At 41.7% G+C, this 12,643-nt stretch overlaps 1 protein-coding gene across 3 annotated transcripts in view; it reads right to left on the bottom strand.

Moving 5' to 3' along the window:
* The window catches only part of ACSL5 (acyl-CoA synthetase long chain family member 5), a 40,246-nt gene that overhangs the window by 775 nt on the left and 26,828 nt on the right, over positions 1-12,643 (bottom strand). Inside the window, exons 8-21 of one of the 3 annotated variants that reach the window (XM_047073438.1) lie at positions 12,194-12,226; positions 12,054-12,105; positions 11,233-11,306; positions 10,558-10,635; positions 9,048-9,182; positions 6,446-6,580; positions 5,825-5,920; positions 4,208-4,280; positions 3,841-3,929; positions 3,423-3,539; positions 1,996-2,139; positions 1,272-1,373; positions 721-792; positions 212-358 (exon numbers count right to left, since the gene is read on the bottom strand). In XM_047073438.1, coding sequence (XP_046929394.1) covers positions 218-358; positions 721-792; positions 1,272-1,373; positions 1,996-2,139; positions 3,423-3,539; positions 3,841-3,929; positions 4,208-4,280; positions 5,825-5,920; positions 6,446-6,580; positions 9,048-9,182; positions 10,558-10,635; positions 11,233-11,306; positions 12,054-12,105; positions 12,194-12,226 — 1,341 coding nt within the window. In that variant the 3' untranslated portion in view covers positions 212-217. The remainder of the gene's footprint in view (positions 1-211; positions 359-720; positions 793-1,271; positions 1,374-1,995; positions 2,140-3,422; positions 3,540-3,840; positions 3,930-4,207; positions 4,281-5,824; positions 5,921-6,445; positions 6,581-9,047; positions 9,183-10,557; positions 10,636-11,232; positions 11,307-12,053; positions 12,106-12,193; positions 12,227-12,643) is intronic. The other 2 variants (XM_047073436.1, XM_047073439.1) reach the window with 2 other exon arrangements.

Raw genomic sequence — 12,643 nt, 5'->3', positions numbered from 1 at the left:
TGGAAAGGACAAATTTGTTTAGTTCAGGGCTGAGCTTTTACATGATAAGTCTCTCAGTATTTTTTAAAAGCCCCAAAACTATGGTTTTTATTAATTTAGTAGGTAAAATAATAGGAGGAAAGACAAAAAATGAACATAAGATTAGTATTTATCCATAGTCCATACTCCTACAAGGCAGGCTACCACTGAGCCCCGTCCAGCTGCCAAGTACCTTACCCTACTCCTGGATATTTTCATACAGGCTATTGATTTGGGTTTGAAAGTACTTGGCAAGATCTCCGCGCTTTGCTTTCAATGTTGGGGTCAAGAACCCATTTTCAATGGAAAATGGTTCTGGATGAAGAAAGATGCTTTTGACCTGGAAGAGAAGATACACACACACACGTTTATTAGTAATTCAGACTTTTCTGCAGAGACTTCTGCGTGCTATGTGAAGAACTTTATAAAAGTGGGGTTGATGAAGTAAGGATAAAGACAACAGTAACGCATGCCCATTCCCAAACTGATAATTTGGGAAATGAGAGGGGAGAACGGATAATTGACAGCAAAAAGGACTCTACAAGCAACTATAAAAAGTCACTGCCATTTGTATTTAATGCATTAATGGTACAAAATCTCAAATTAATTCCTTGGGAACTACATTAAAACCCTGTTATAAATGCAAACTTTAGAACTTTCTAGTATGACTTGAGATAACTAGACAACCTCAGTAGTACATACCTGTTCAAAGGATTTAAGACCACTTTCTCTCCCAATTTTCTGCAAGTCTTCTAAAATGGCTTTATTTATAACCTAAGAAGAGAAAACAAGCTTAAAGCATGGCTATTTGAAAAAGAGACCACAAGAAAAGCTAAGCGTGAACCAACTCAAAATGCCTACAAAAGGTCATCAGGGTAAAAGCAGGATATAGGTGTATGTATGTACAAGCACATTTTATGCTTAATAATGCTCAAAAGACTAATGAGAAGGAAAGGCAAATCTAAATGTTAGCAAATTTTCTCTGGATGGTATTTTTTGATTCTCTATTCTCCACATTCATACTTTAAAAAGAATAGAGGGTTTTTGCTGTCGTTTGTTTTTAATTCCCCATCCCATCCTATCCTCCTATCTAATAAAACCAGTCAATTTCAGCTACAGCCACCTATCCTAAGTTCAAGAACAGCCAGTCCTTCCAGAGAGGATGGCATCATTGGTGCCTGAGTTGGTGGGGCCTTTACTCTCCCACGGTGGGCCCTGTGGGTATGCATAGAACTTTCTTAAGCAAGACTTACTTGGTTTTTGCACAGTTCTTCAAGGGAGCCTTTAACCCCAAGTTTGGCTACAAAGGAGGGCAGCACTTCTGGGTCAGGAACCACCACTCCCACTAAGGAGGACTGTGGAAGGCAAACCAGGAACAAGAACACGTGAGAGCTAGGATAGCGGTGTCCCACAGTGGATGACAACAGCAGGATTATATCTTTGTAATAGATACTTCCCAAGACCTCAGCTCAATATAGTGTCCAACTCTTTTCTCACCATACATTTAAAACCTTCATGGAACTCTGATCCCATTTTCCTACTCAATATCTTTTTACAAAAATGTTCTATTCGATACCGATTACTCAAAAAGAAACAGTGTTCAGCCTGAAGCCTAAAGCATCTCTGGCTTCTTTGCCAACCCTTGCCCACTCCCCAGAAGCTAAGTTTACACACAGTATATATAGTTTGTAGCTCCAGAGGAACTCCCACTGTAGTGGGAACTAAGTGTGACATGGGGCTGTTTCTTATCAAATGACTACCCATTGGTGTAACCATGACAACAGATGCCATCATAGTTAAACCATTTTTGTTTTTTACATTGTATTGCCTTATTTGAGGGTTGAACTGTGGCTTCATTTCTTCGGTTTTATAAACTCAAATCTTTTCATCCTAAACCCATTTATACAGATTTCCTGTAGCTACAAGAACCGGCATGGCCTGTGCCTGAAAATGGCTAATGTTAAAACAGTATATTACCCGTAAGCTATCCCCGTGCACAAAAACTTGCAACACCGGACTACTCCTGATGTAGATATTTTCTATCTTCTCTGGAGCAATGTATTCTCCTTGGGCCAGCTTGAAAATGTTCTTTTTACGGTCAATGATCTTCAGAGTTCCATTCTATATGAAACAGAAAACAGCATCAGTGTTTTTGAGCCCTAGAAACGATGTCAGTGTAGAGGGGGAAGAAGTCACAGGTATTTTCCTTCTACATCTTGACTTCGCTACAGACTTTTGAGCAAGCTTTCATTTCTCTTTTTTGGCTTTGGGGAAAGGGGAGGGGAGCAGCTTCCAGCAATAACCTATAGTGTTATGTCCTTGTGGAGGGTCCACGTGCAACCTCGGAAAACATCCCCAGGACCTGCTGAAGTTGTGTAAATGGTTGCCTCATCTAATGAAGAAGCTTTGCAGCTGTGAGTTTCCAAATAACGTAATTTCCAATTATTCCATTTCCAGAACTCTCAGGAATAGGGAAGGACTTATCTTTTTAAAATGAAATTTTTTTTAATGTTTATTCATTTTCGTGAGAGAGACAGAGACAAAGCATGAGCAGGGAAGGGGCAGAGAGAGGGAGATACAGAATTTGAAGCAGGCTCCAGGCTCTGAGCTGTCAGTACAGAGCCCAACTCAGGGCTTGAACCCACAAACTGGGAGATCGTGACCTGAGCCAAAGTTGGATGCTTAACCAACTGAGCCACCCAGGCACCCTGTGGGAAGGAGTTATCTTTCTTAAGACTTTTGAATTAGTTAGATCTCCCCCTCCTTGACTCCCTTCCATGTATCCCTCCTGTTAGATCCTGGAGCAAGCTAAGATAGCTTCATGGTGCTAATCAAGTGAATTATTGTGCTTCGTGAGACTGAAGCAGGGCTGGCGAAGGCTCTCTGACCAGCCACCAGAGGTCATGTGCAGCTTCATTTCTCTGAGCTTATTGGCCTGAGGAGCTTAGGGTTTTAGGGATTTAAATTGTAGAACTGGGCAAGTGGCAAATACAATCCACATGATCACACTCTAAGTAGGACAATAGACTGAACCAACCATGGAACCATCAAGGAGGTTGACTCCAGAAATTAGCCATCAAGTCAGCCTAACAGACATCATCTGGAAGTGACTAATAAGGCTCAGCCTTTGGTAGTGTGGGGACTTTCTCAGAATTATATTTTTGGTCCATGGGAGAGCTGGGTCTAGAACAACAGATCTCCCACCTGCCAGCCTAGGTTCTTCAACTGTATTTTCTTCTCTTTATAGTATGAGGATGCCACAAGCCGGGTAGGATTCAGACATAACTCCTCTAAGCTGCCTCAGCTGATTAATCTATTCATATCTCTGCCTGTCTTGCTTATAAGCAGGTAGTTCTCTTTAGTCCAACGACAGAGGCTCCTGGCAATTTTGAAGAAGCACCCACCGGGAGCCAACGACCAATGTCTCCTGTGTGAAGCCAGCCGTCCTCATCCAGAACCTCCTTGGTCTTCTCAGGGTCCTTCAGGTATCCTTTGAATACATTGATGCCCTTGATGCAGATCTGCACATAAGACAGCACAAGCTGGTAACAGTGGGAAAGGCTGCAACTCCCAGCAGAGGCACTTCACAAAACGCCTGCTCCCACCTCCAATCATTTGATGGTTTCCACTACAGCGTGAAGACCACCAAATTTTACTCCCTGTTGTAGGGGATAGGAAAGTGAGACTCAGAGATGTCCATTTCCTTGGTCAAGATCTCAAGTCAAACCCAAGTCTCCTCCTCCTCACAGTTGTGTGCTCTTTTTGACATAAACAGATTTACTATGGATGTCTGGGCATGACTACAGAGCACAACCTACCCACCTCTCCTTCACCGTTCACTGAAAAGTAGTTCATGTCAGGCACATCTTCTAGCTTCACATGATTGCAAGCCAGGGGGACTCCGACGTGGCCTAGAAAACACCACTTTGAATCAGCTGGGAAACCATGAAACAGTGATAATGTCCAGGAATGTTTCTGACTTATTTATGGATTGACTCTAAAACAAGAAAACTGAAAAGTCATCCAGTGCCAATGCTGGATAGCCAAGATAGAAAGGTCTGGACTGAAACTTGAGTTTGGCATTTGCCACATTTGTCCAAAGCACTGAGGTTATCTAACTCAAGCTCTAGTTCCTTTAGAACCCTCCTGCCAACAACTGCATATCCCACCCAGTAGATGGAGAACCTACCTGATGTCCAGTCTCCAGGTAATGTAAATGTACAGCCAGCAGAACATTCTGTTTGGCCATAAGCTTCAAACACCTGGGGAAACCAAAGAAGGGTTTGAGACTTACTCAAGAGAAAGCATGAGGTGGCAATACCCTGTGGAAAGACATGAGGAAGGCAAGGTCTCTGAGGCTTGGAAGATACTTGGTGTCCTAACACCTTCAATCTGCTGGTCGGGGGCAAACAAGCACATAAGCTACTGCACTGGGGCGGGGTGGGAGGGGGCAGTGAGGGGGCCTGTGATAGGCAGACTTTGTAGAGATGGAGAAGAGGGCATTTCCAGGAAGGGTGTGACAATAGGACCTACGTATCTGTTGGTTTTAGGGGCTGAGGGAAATGAAGTCATTAAGAATGACCAAGAGGGTGCTAATTTGAAAGAGTAGATGACCTCTAGCCTTGGCCATCAATTAGAATCATTTTTGATGGTGGTTATATACAGAAGGGGACACTATGAGGACACAATGTTTCATTCGTGCCATGAATGTTGGTCAGATGGATGAACTAATTAGCTATTTGGGGGAAAAGAGAGAGAGAGAATGTCTACACCCAAGCACTTGTACTAAGTTCCAGATGGAACACAGGCTTAATTAGGAAAAAGTAAAACGATGAGATTATCAGAAAATAGGAATGAAAGCAGTCTTATGAAATACTGGAGTTAGGAAGTCCTATCTAAGCAATTCAAAAACCACAAATAGAAAAGATGAATCAGTTTGATTATGTAAACATTTGAAACTTTCATATAGCAATACACAAGGCAAAAAGATGAGACTAGGAAAAACATTCACAAAAAAACAAATATTACTATATGAACTCTTAGAAGCAATGTGAAAGAGAACTTTATTATCCATTGGCCATTTTTCTAAAAGAAAATAATAGAGTACTTCCTGAAAGAAATACAAGTGCCATTAAGTGATAGAAAAGATGTTCAGTGTTAATGAAAGAAATAGAACTGCAGTGAGACTTTTCACACATCTGCTTGGCTAAGCTTTAAATGACTGGGAAAGCCTGACAATGGCAAGAATGTGGGGGAAATAAGATCTCGTGCATTATTTACAGGACTGTATAAAAAGACAAGATCTTTCTGGAGGGAAGTGTGATAATCTACATTCACATGTAGGGAAAAAAAAAACCCATATATTTTGACCCAGTAGTCCCTACTTGCAGGCATTTAATACCCTAAATTGGTATTTGCATCAATACTAAAGGATACACAAGTATCCTTATCACTTCATTGATTATAACAGTGAAAAAATAGCGACTTAAATGCCCATCCATAGGAGACTAGTTACTTAGGTACATCCAATAAACTAATAACCATTAAAATGATGCTGGTCTTTATTTGACCAGGACCAATGTTGATGGGGCACTGTTTAACAAGTATTTTAAAACTGATGCCAGTTTATGTAAAGGTACGTATGTATGTATACAGATGCATAAAGAGAAGGCTATTTTCTCTTGACTTTGAGATTTTTGGTGACACTCTCTTTGGTGCTTTTCAGTTGCGTTTTCGTTTTTAAAAGAGTGAGCTTTTTGTGTGCACAAGTGAAATAGGCTATTTTCAAAGAAGGTGCTTGGCTTACCGGACATCCTATTGCCGCCCGGAGGAACATCAAAACTGGGCTGGAGATGGGGGCAGCTCCAGTGACCATGAGGCTAACCCTCCCGCCAAGGCTGTCCTGTTCAGGAGAAACAAAAGAGCTGCTGAAACCTATGCCCTTGGCTTCAGTTTCTTCCACTGCAAAATGAGTAGAACAGCCTACCCAGTGTTTTTATAAGAGTTAAACTAGTTAATTTACAAAGCACTTACACTAGGGCATGCCATTGAGGAAAAGCACTTAAAATGTTAGCTTTTATTGTCACTTACATCCCTAGCTGAGACTAGACTTGCAAGTTTTTAAAAATTTCCTCAGATGATTTATATTCCCAGATGCTTCACATTACTTATAATCTCAACAGACCACCCAAGAGAAAAAGACTGTGTGCCAAAACTTAAGAAAATCCATTTTCTACTTTTTGACCAATTTCCTTTAATGACAAAGTTGTCCCAGAGAGACCTCACCTCAAAAGGGGAGTAAACCCAGTAAGTGTGAAAGGATATCCCATTAAAGAGACACTCAGCCATCAGAGAAAAAGCAAAGTATGATAAGCTAGCAGGAAGCCCAGATATTTGCCTGGCTCTGTCCTATACCCAACCAACCTACCTGGATCTTTCCAAAGATGAGCTTGTCCCAGAAACTGTCACGCCTGATGATACCCTTTTTTACTTCACTGAATTTACAGGAAACAGCCAGGTTCAACAAGAACTTCTTCAAGGGTGTCTTGGCTTCATTGTGTACCTGGAAAATGATAGTTCCTCTTAGTTGGAAACCTACTGGAGATACTCACCAAAGCCATTCACCAGTGAGCAAAAGATAGTGCCTTCTTGCTTCATACAGAAGTGACTTTCATGTCATGAACTGCATTGCTAAATAATGATTCCAGAGAATTAGGGCCACACTAAGAAATAAGTGCACTGAGTGTATAGGTACAGAATTCCAGCTCCTCCAGATTCCTTGTCCTTGGCAAACAACTTTGACAGCTGAAATAAGCGTGTCCTCAAAATGTTGTCAACATCTGCCTACCAAATCACCTGGGGGTACTAGATAAAAAACAGCTCAATGGGCAACACCTTTAGGGCTTTGATTTAATAGATCAAAGAAAGGCCTAGGAATCTCTCCCTCCTATCTCTCCCTCCCCTTGCCCTATAATGCTTATATACATTAAATATGGAAAAATACCACTCTTCTCTGTAACTAAAGTTTGTTTAACCACACCATACAAAACCCAACAGATTTTTCTATTTATTTATTCCCTTTGGACTTAATTATGGCACCATTTTGCCAGCTCATTATTTCCCTAGACTCCCTTACTCTTGCCTCACTGTGACTAATCTATAAACCATGTACCTGCCAAAGGAGAGCTTCAAGTACAACTCGAAGAAATCCCTTACTTCCAAAATGAAATCCTGAACCCCATATTCTGGCTTTCAGGACTCCATCCTACCAGAAGTCAGATTCAAGGAAATCAAAGTTCTTTTCCAGTTCAAAATTGGAAAAGAACTCTCTAGCCATCTTCCATATTTACACTTCCATTTCTAAGCCTTTAGCTAAATTGAGCTATTCATCCTTAGCCCCTAATGCCAACTGTGCTCTAGGTTCTAGGCATCTACTTATGCCTGTACCATCATTTTGTCAATATCTCACCAACTCTCTCCGAGATCTACGCTCAAATGTTGCCAGCATCCTGTCATTCCTGATACCTCTTTCAACCTTAAGAGATTTATCTTCATCATTCACAAGGCAACTTCCTCCTAATATATCACTGACAGAGGCTGGAATTTGTAGTCACAGTAATAAAGCCCTTCATTTTTAAAATAAGTTGCAGAGTAAGCTGTGTGTTTAGTATTAACATATCATTAAAAAACTATCAAAAGTCAAAATGTCTAATAACATGAACCAAAACCATAACAGCCGCCAAATCTAATAATTCCGTAGCATGCCGACAGCTGTTAGGGTTGTTAACAATTCTGTTAAAACTAGCACTTTCAATATTCAGGGGTCATCTGTGTGCTAGAATGCTGCCTGCCCTATCACCAAAGCCCCAAGATAGTACTGAGATTCACAAGTGTGAAGGGGAATGCTAGAATCTCAGGGGTGGAGTCCAAAGCATGTGCAGAGTGGCCATGTGTTATTTCCTCGGGGATCCCATGTCTATGGAATTGTGAGATGATCAAATATCTGATTAAGAGCCTGGACTCTATTACTATATTGCCTGGGTTCAAATCCCAGTTCCAAGGACTCCCTGGAAAAGCTAGACAATCCAAGACTTGGGTGAGAAACACAAAAGATAAGCTTGGGACATGTTACGGGGAGTTATGTCAAAAGGACACATGAAGAACTTGATTGGGCTCCCAACTTCGATGGTGGGATGATTTGAACATCAGAAAGAATGACTGAAATGGATTAAGCATACAACTATGCAAATCACGAGTTCAGAATATTACAAATGAAAAATCTTGGTCATTTCTGAAGATCTCTGGGGGCACCAATTCATTATTCTAAAGACTGATAAATAAAGGGAAAGAACACTTGTCACATCTTTCTAGAAGAATCTCAGCTAATGAATGCAGGAGAAATGATTAAATTGAATTAGAAAAATCACCGTGTTGTAAAGTCTAATGAAAAATAGAGCAGCGATCAATGACAACTAACTACTATGTGACAGTTTGATTCTGGCCCAAACCCTTATTGGTTATGATTCTGGCCAGGTTTTTTTTTTTTCTTTTCTTTCTTCCTCCTCTCCCCTCCCCAAGGCTCAGTCTCCTCAGCTGGAAGTTGGAAATAGTAAGTGTGGATGGGATTTCCTGTGTTTTTGCAAGGATTAGATAGTGGAATGCATATGAAATGTTGCCCATGGGCCTGGTACCTCAGCAAGAAACTCAAGAGCCTGTAGGCATTATGAAACCAGAGTAACAACTCCTCAATAAGTCAGATTAATTTTGAGGGGCTCCCTAAGTCCCTGACTTGAGCTCTTTCTCCGGATCTGGTCCAAACGATCTTATCCACATGAAAGGAGTTTCATTTATTGTGGTTTTTCACAGTTGCATTTGTGAATGTGGCTATTAGGTGGATGCTCATGCGGAGTAGGGGGCGTATGTGGAAAAGCTTTCTTAGCAACGTAAAGTCCCTAAAAACCTTAGTCAGGCCTAAGCCACAGACCGTTCCTTCATCTCCAGGGCAAGCCCCGCAGAAGCAAGGTTGGCACCTTATCGTAGATTCTGTTGAGTAGTCGAGGCACAGAAGGAAACACTGTGGGCTTCAGAGTTTTCATGTCATCAGGAAGCAACCGAATATCTCCTTGGAAGAAACCGACTTTGGCACCACAAGAGTACATGACAGTCTAAAAGCAAAACCAAAGAGCAGAGCTCAGAGCCAAAGGCCCACTTCATGGTGGCGGGAGGGGGGCTGTCTTGGGCAGAATTGAGGAACTAGGTTGCTATCCACAGGCACTTTTCTCTGTACAGCACCCTCCCCACAAATTTCAGATACCCAGAACTCTGAAAGCCTGTGCCCAAGACAGGTTGGAAACTCATTTCTACTGAGGTGGCAGGACAGGGAAGACAGACCGTGAGATGGAGGGCCCACCCTATTCCACCTGTAGCTCTGAGTGACAGTTCGAGACACTGTCCTTTGTAAGAGACCGTCCATCATGTAGCACTAAGAAAAACCCTGCCACTGAAACCAGAACATGCCTACAGTTGGAAGACTATCTCAATGTCGGAGGTGTTAGAATGTGAAAAAGTATGCTTATTAGAGTTCATATTTTATTAATCAGATGCCAATACTTTAGCCCAAGGAACTGAATTGCTTATTTTGGCATTTCATGCATCAACAGATAAACTGGTTGAAGAGGTATTTAAGTGAGTAGCAGCGAGGGGATTTTCCATCCATACTACTGCATGTGTTTTGGGAAGGCCAGCACTATTTTCCATTCTCAAATCAGCCCCAGAATTGCCTGACAAGCCTGGAGTCCACTGACAGAAGGCAGCTCTCTGGCATTCATATGATCCTAACTGGCTCTACCTTGACACAAACTGAACATCTTACCCGGATCAAATGTTTCTTCTCTGCACCTTTGTGGGAAACTTCCTTTTCTCTAACCCTAGGTCTTTTTTTTTTTTTTAATTTTTAATGTTTATTTATTTTTGAGAGAGAGAGAGAGAGAGACATAGAGCATGAGTGGGGGAGGGGCAGAGAGAGAGAGACACACACACACAGAATCCAAAGCAGGCTCCAGGTTCTGAGCTGTCAGCACAGAGCCCGATGCGGGGCTCACCCCCACAAACCGTGAGATCACGACCTGAGCCGAAGTCGAACACTCAACTGACTGAGCCACCCAGGTGCCCCTAACCCTAGATCTTTTTAAAAAATTCTAACCAAAATAAAATGTAAAGGAAGAAACAATATTCCTATCTCAAAATAGAATTGAGAGCAGATAGTAAGCTCCTGGCTATGACGTCACTGGACTCACAGGCCCCTGGGTAAAGGCAGGAGCAACCATTAATTCTGCTGGACATACATAGACACAACTAGAAAGGCTTGCAGCAAGTGAAGTGTAAATGCCAGGGTTAGGACTCAACTGCACCAGCTCCCTGTGTGCTTCTTTCCGATTAGAGAAAGGACCACAAATGTTGTGTAGCTGCCTTTGAAATAAACATGGAACTACTAATCAAGACTGCCTTTTCACATACGTGGTAGGAACATAGGTCACTCACCTGTACAATCCTCTCAAACATATGAGCCAAGGGGAGGTAGGAAATGGACACATCCTCAGTGGTGGGCTTGAAAATACACTATAGATCAGAACAAGAAAGAGACACCATTGGATTAGTGCTAACTTTCTATTCTAAAGGAGATTTAAAAGCAGCTCCTATTAACTACAGTTAATAATACTGTGTTGCAGATTTGAAAGTTGTTAAGTGAGTAGATCTGAAAAGTTCTCATCACAAGAAAAAAAACTATGTGTGTTGATGGACTTGGAATTTATCACAGGGACCATTTTGCAGTACATACATATATGGAATCACGTGTACACCTGAAATTAATACGTCAATAATATCTCAACAAAATTTTTTCTTTAATTTTAAAGAAATTGCCAGGATTGCCACACATAGTTGCACAGGTTTTGCACTGTATGACTGAAGTTAAGGTGCTCCTTAACTTCACTGAGTGTAGATACATGCAGTGATTCTAAGAGACCAAGGCTGGAAAATGCACAGTCCTCTGGACAAAGATGCACCAGTATTTGTCCACACTGATTCATTGTCAGGCCTTTAACGTGGCTTTTGGTTTTGTTTTGTTTCTTGTCTCTGCCTCCTCTAACATCAAGATTAAAATCTTATGATGGATTTACATTTTAATGACTACCTCTTTTTAAATTGACCACTGACCTCCACACATTTGAGAAAAGCAGAACTGTTTGCAACAATATTTTCATGGGTCAACATGGCTCCTTTAGGGTCACCTGTAGGAAATAGGACATGGAAAAAAAGACCCTTTAAATAACTAACAGGTAGCCTTTGGTTGTGAAATAAGAAGCTGCATTCAAATGGTTCTGTTCCAGAGAGTCAAGGGCTTCTCTGGTCACTCTGTCTTTTTATGAATGGTATAGGACTCCGTTTATGAATGATTAATGCACCCAGAGACACTACTGCTGACAACATTGCTAGACTTCTACTACCACAGAGGGTACAGCCACAATCTCACATTGCAACAGTCGAAAATAAAACTCCAAGTGACCCCCCACCCCCCAACTTTGCACTCTTTTCATGTTTAAGACTTCAGACCTAACTATATTTCCTAGCTATCACATTACAAACTGGCACATGGGGCCATATCTAAATCTATTCAGAGTTATAACAGATAAGTAGCTTCAGGGGTAGGGATGGGCACACACTGATCTGTGTAGAACTGTCCCTGAGTCACCTTGATTGAAACCATTCTGGTGGTGTCAAGTTGAGAGAGTGGTGGTTGGGGAAGAAAATTGACTGTGATGTCATCTGTATGGCTCCTGAAGTCCATAGCATGGAAAAACCTCCCGTGTGTTCCATGAAGTTTACTTGCTTATACTTACATTTTTCCATGTGGGCATCCATACTCAAAACTTAGGTTGTATGACCCTAAGGATAGGGTATATTTACCAGACCAGTGGTGACTCACACTATGTTTTTGGCTGAGCAGAGGCCTCTGGGACAGCTTCATGGGCACTGACCTGTGGTCCCACTGGTGAAGCAGATGATACTCAGGTCTTTTGGTCTAGGGGGCTAGAGGAGGAAGCACAAAGGATTAATCTACCAAGAGCTTTGGGAGTTGAATATGGCAAGACTCAATTTTGGGCAGAAGAAAACTTACCATAGGTTTTCTGAAGTTCTCTTTGCCTAGATTCTACGTGAACAGAAAGCCAAGAAAGGAAGTCATTGGTTAAGATGGACAGACTTATGACAAACACAGCCCTCTCTTTCCTTTTCCATGTAAACACCTCCCTTTTCTGTGGGAATCAAAGCAATGCTCTAACCCAGGTTAGGCCTAGAAGCCAATATTCAGGCAGGGAAGAACATAAGGTTTCCCTAGAATACCAGCCTCAAGCGGGCAGATTTCAGATGTCCGAACTTCCCATTGTATTCTTGAGGTCCAGTCATCTAGGACCATTACTAAATCTTTCTGAATAATAGGAATAGTTGACATTTCAGGGCTCACTATATACCAGTCGCTGTCCTGAACACTTTATATAGATTGACTCATTTAACACTTTACAACTCCTCTGTGAATTAGGGACTATTTCATCCTTATTTTACAGAGGGG

Source organism: Lynx rufus, unplaced genomic scaffold (genome assembly GCF_022079265.1).
Source record: "Lynx rufus isolate CCGP_SWC_20201006 ecotype Redwood Valley unplaced genomic scaffold, mLynRuf1.p SCAF_11, whole genome shotgun sequence".
Classification (NCBI taxonomy): domain Eukaryota; kingdom Metazoa; phylum Chordata; class Mammalia; order Carnivora; family Felidae; genus Lynx; species Lynx rufus.
The sequence above is the reverse complement of the archived record's forward strand: the minus strand, read 5'-3'. Positions and strand labels throughout refer to the sequence as shown.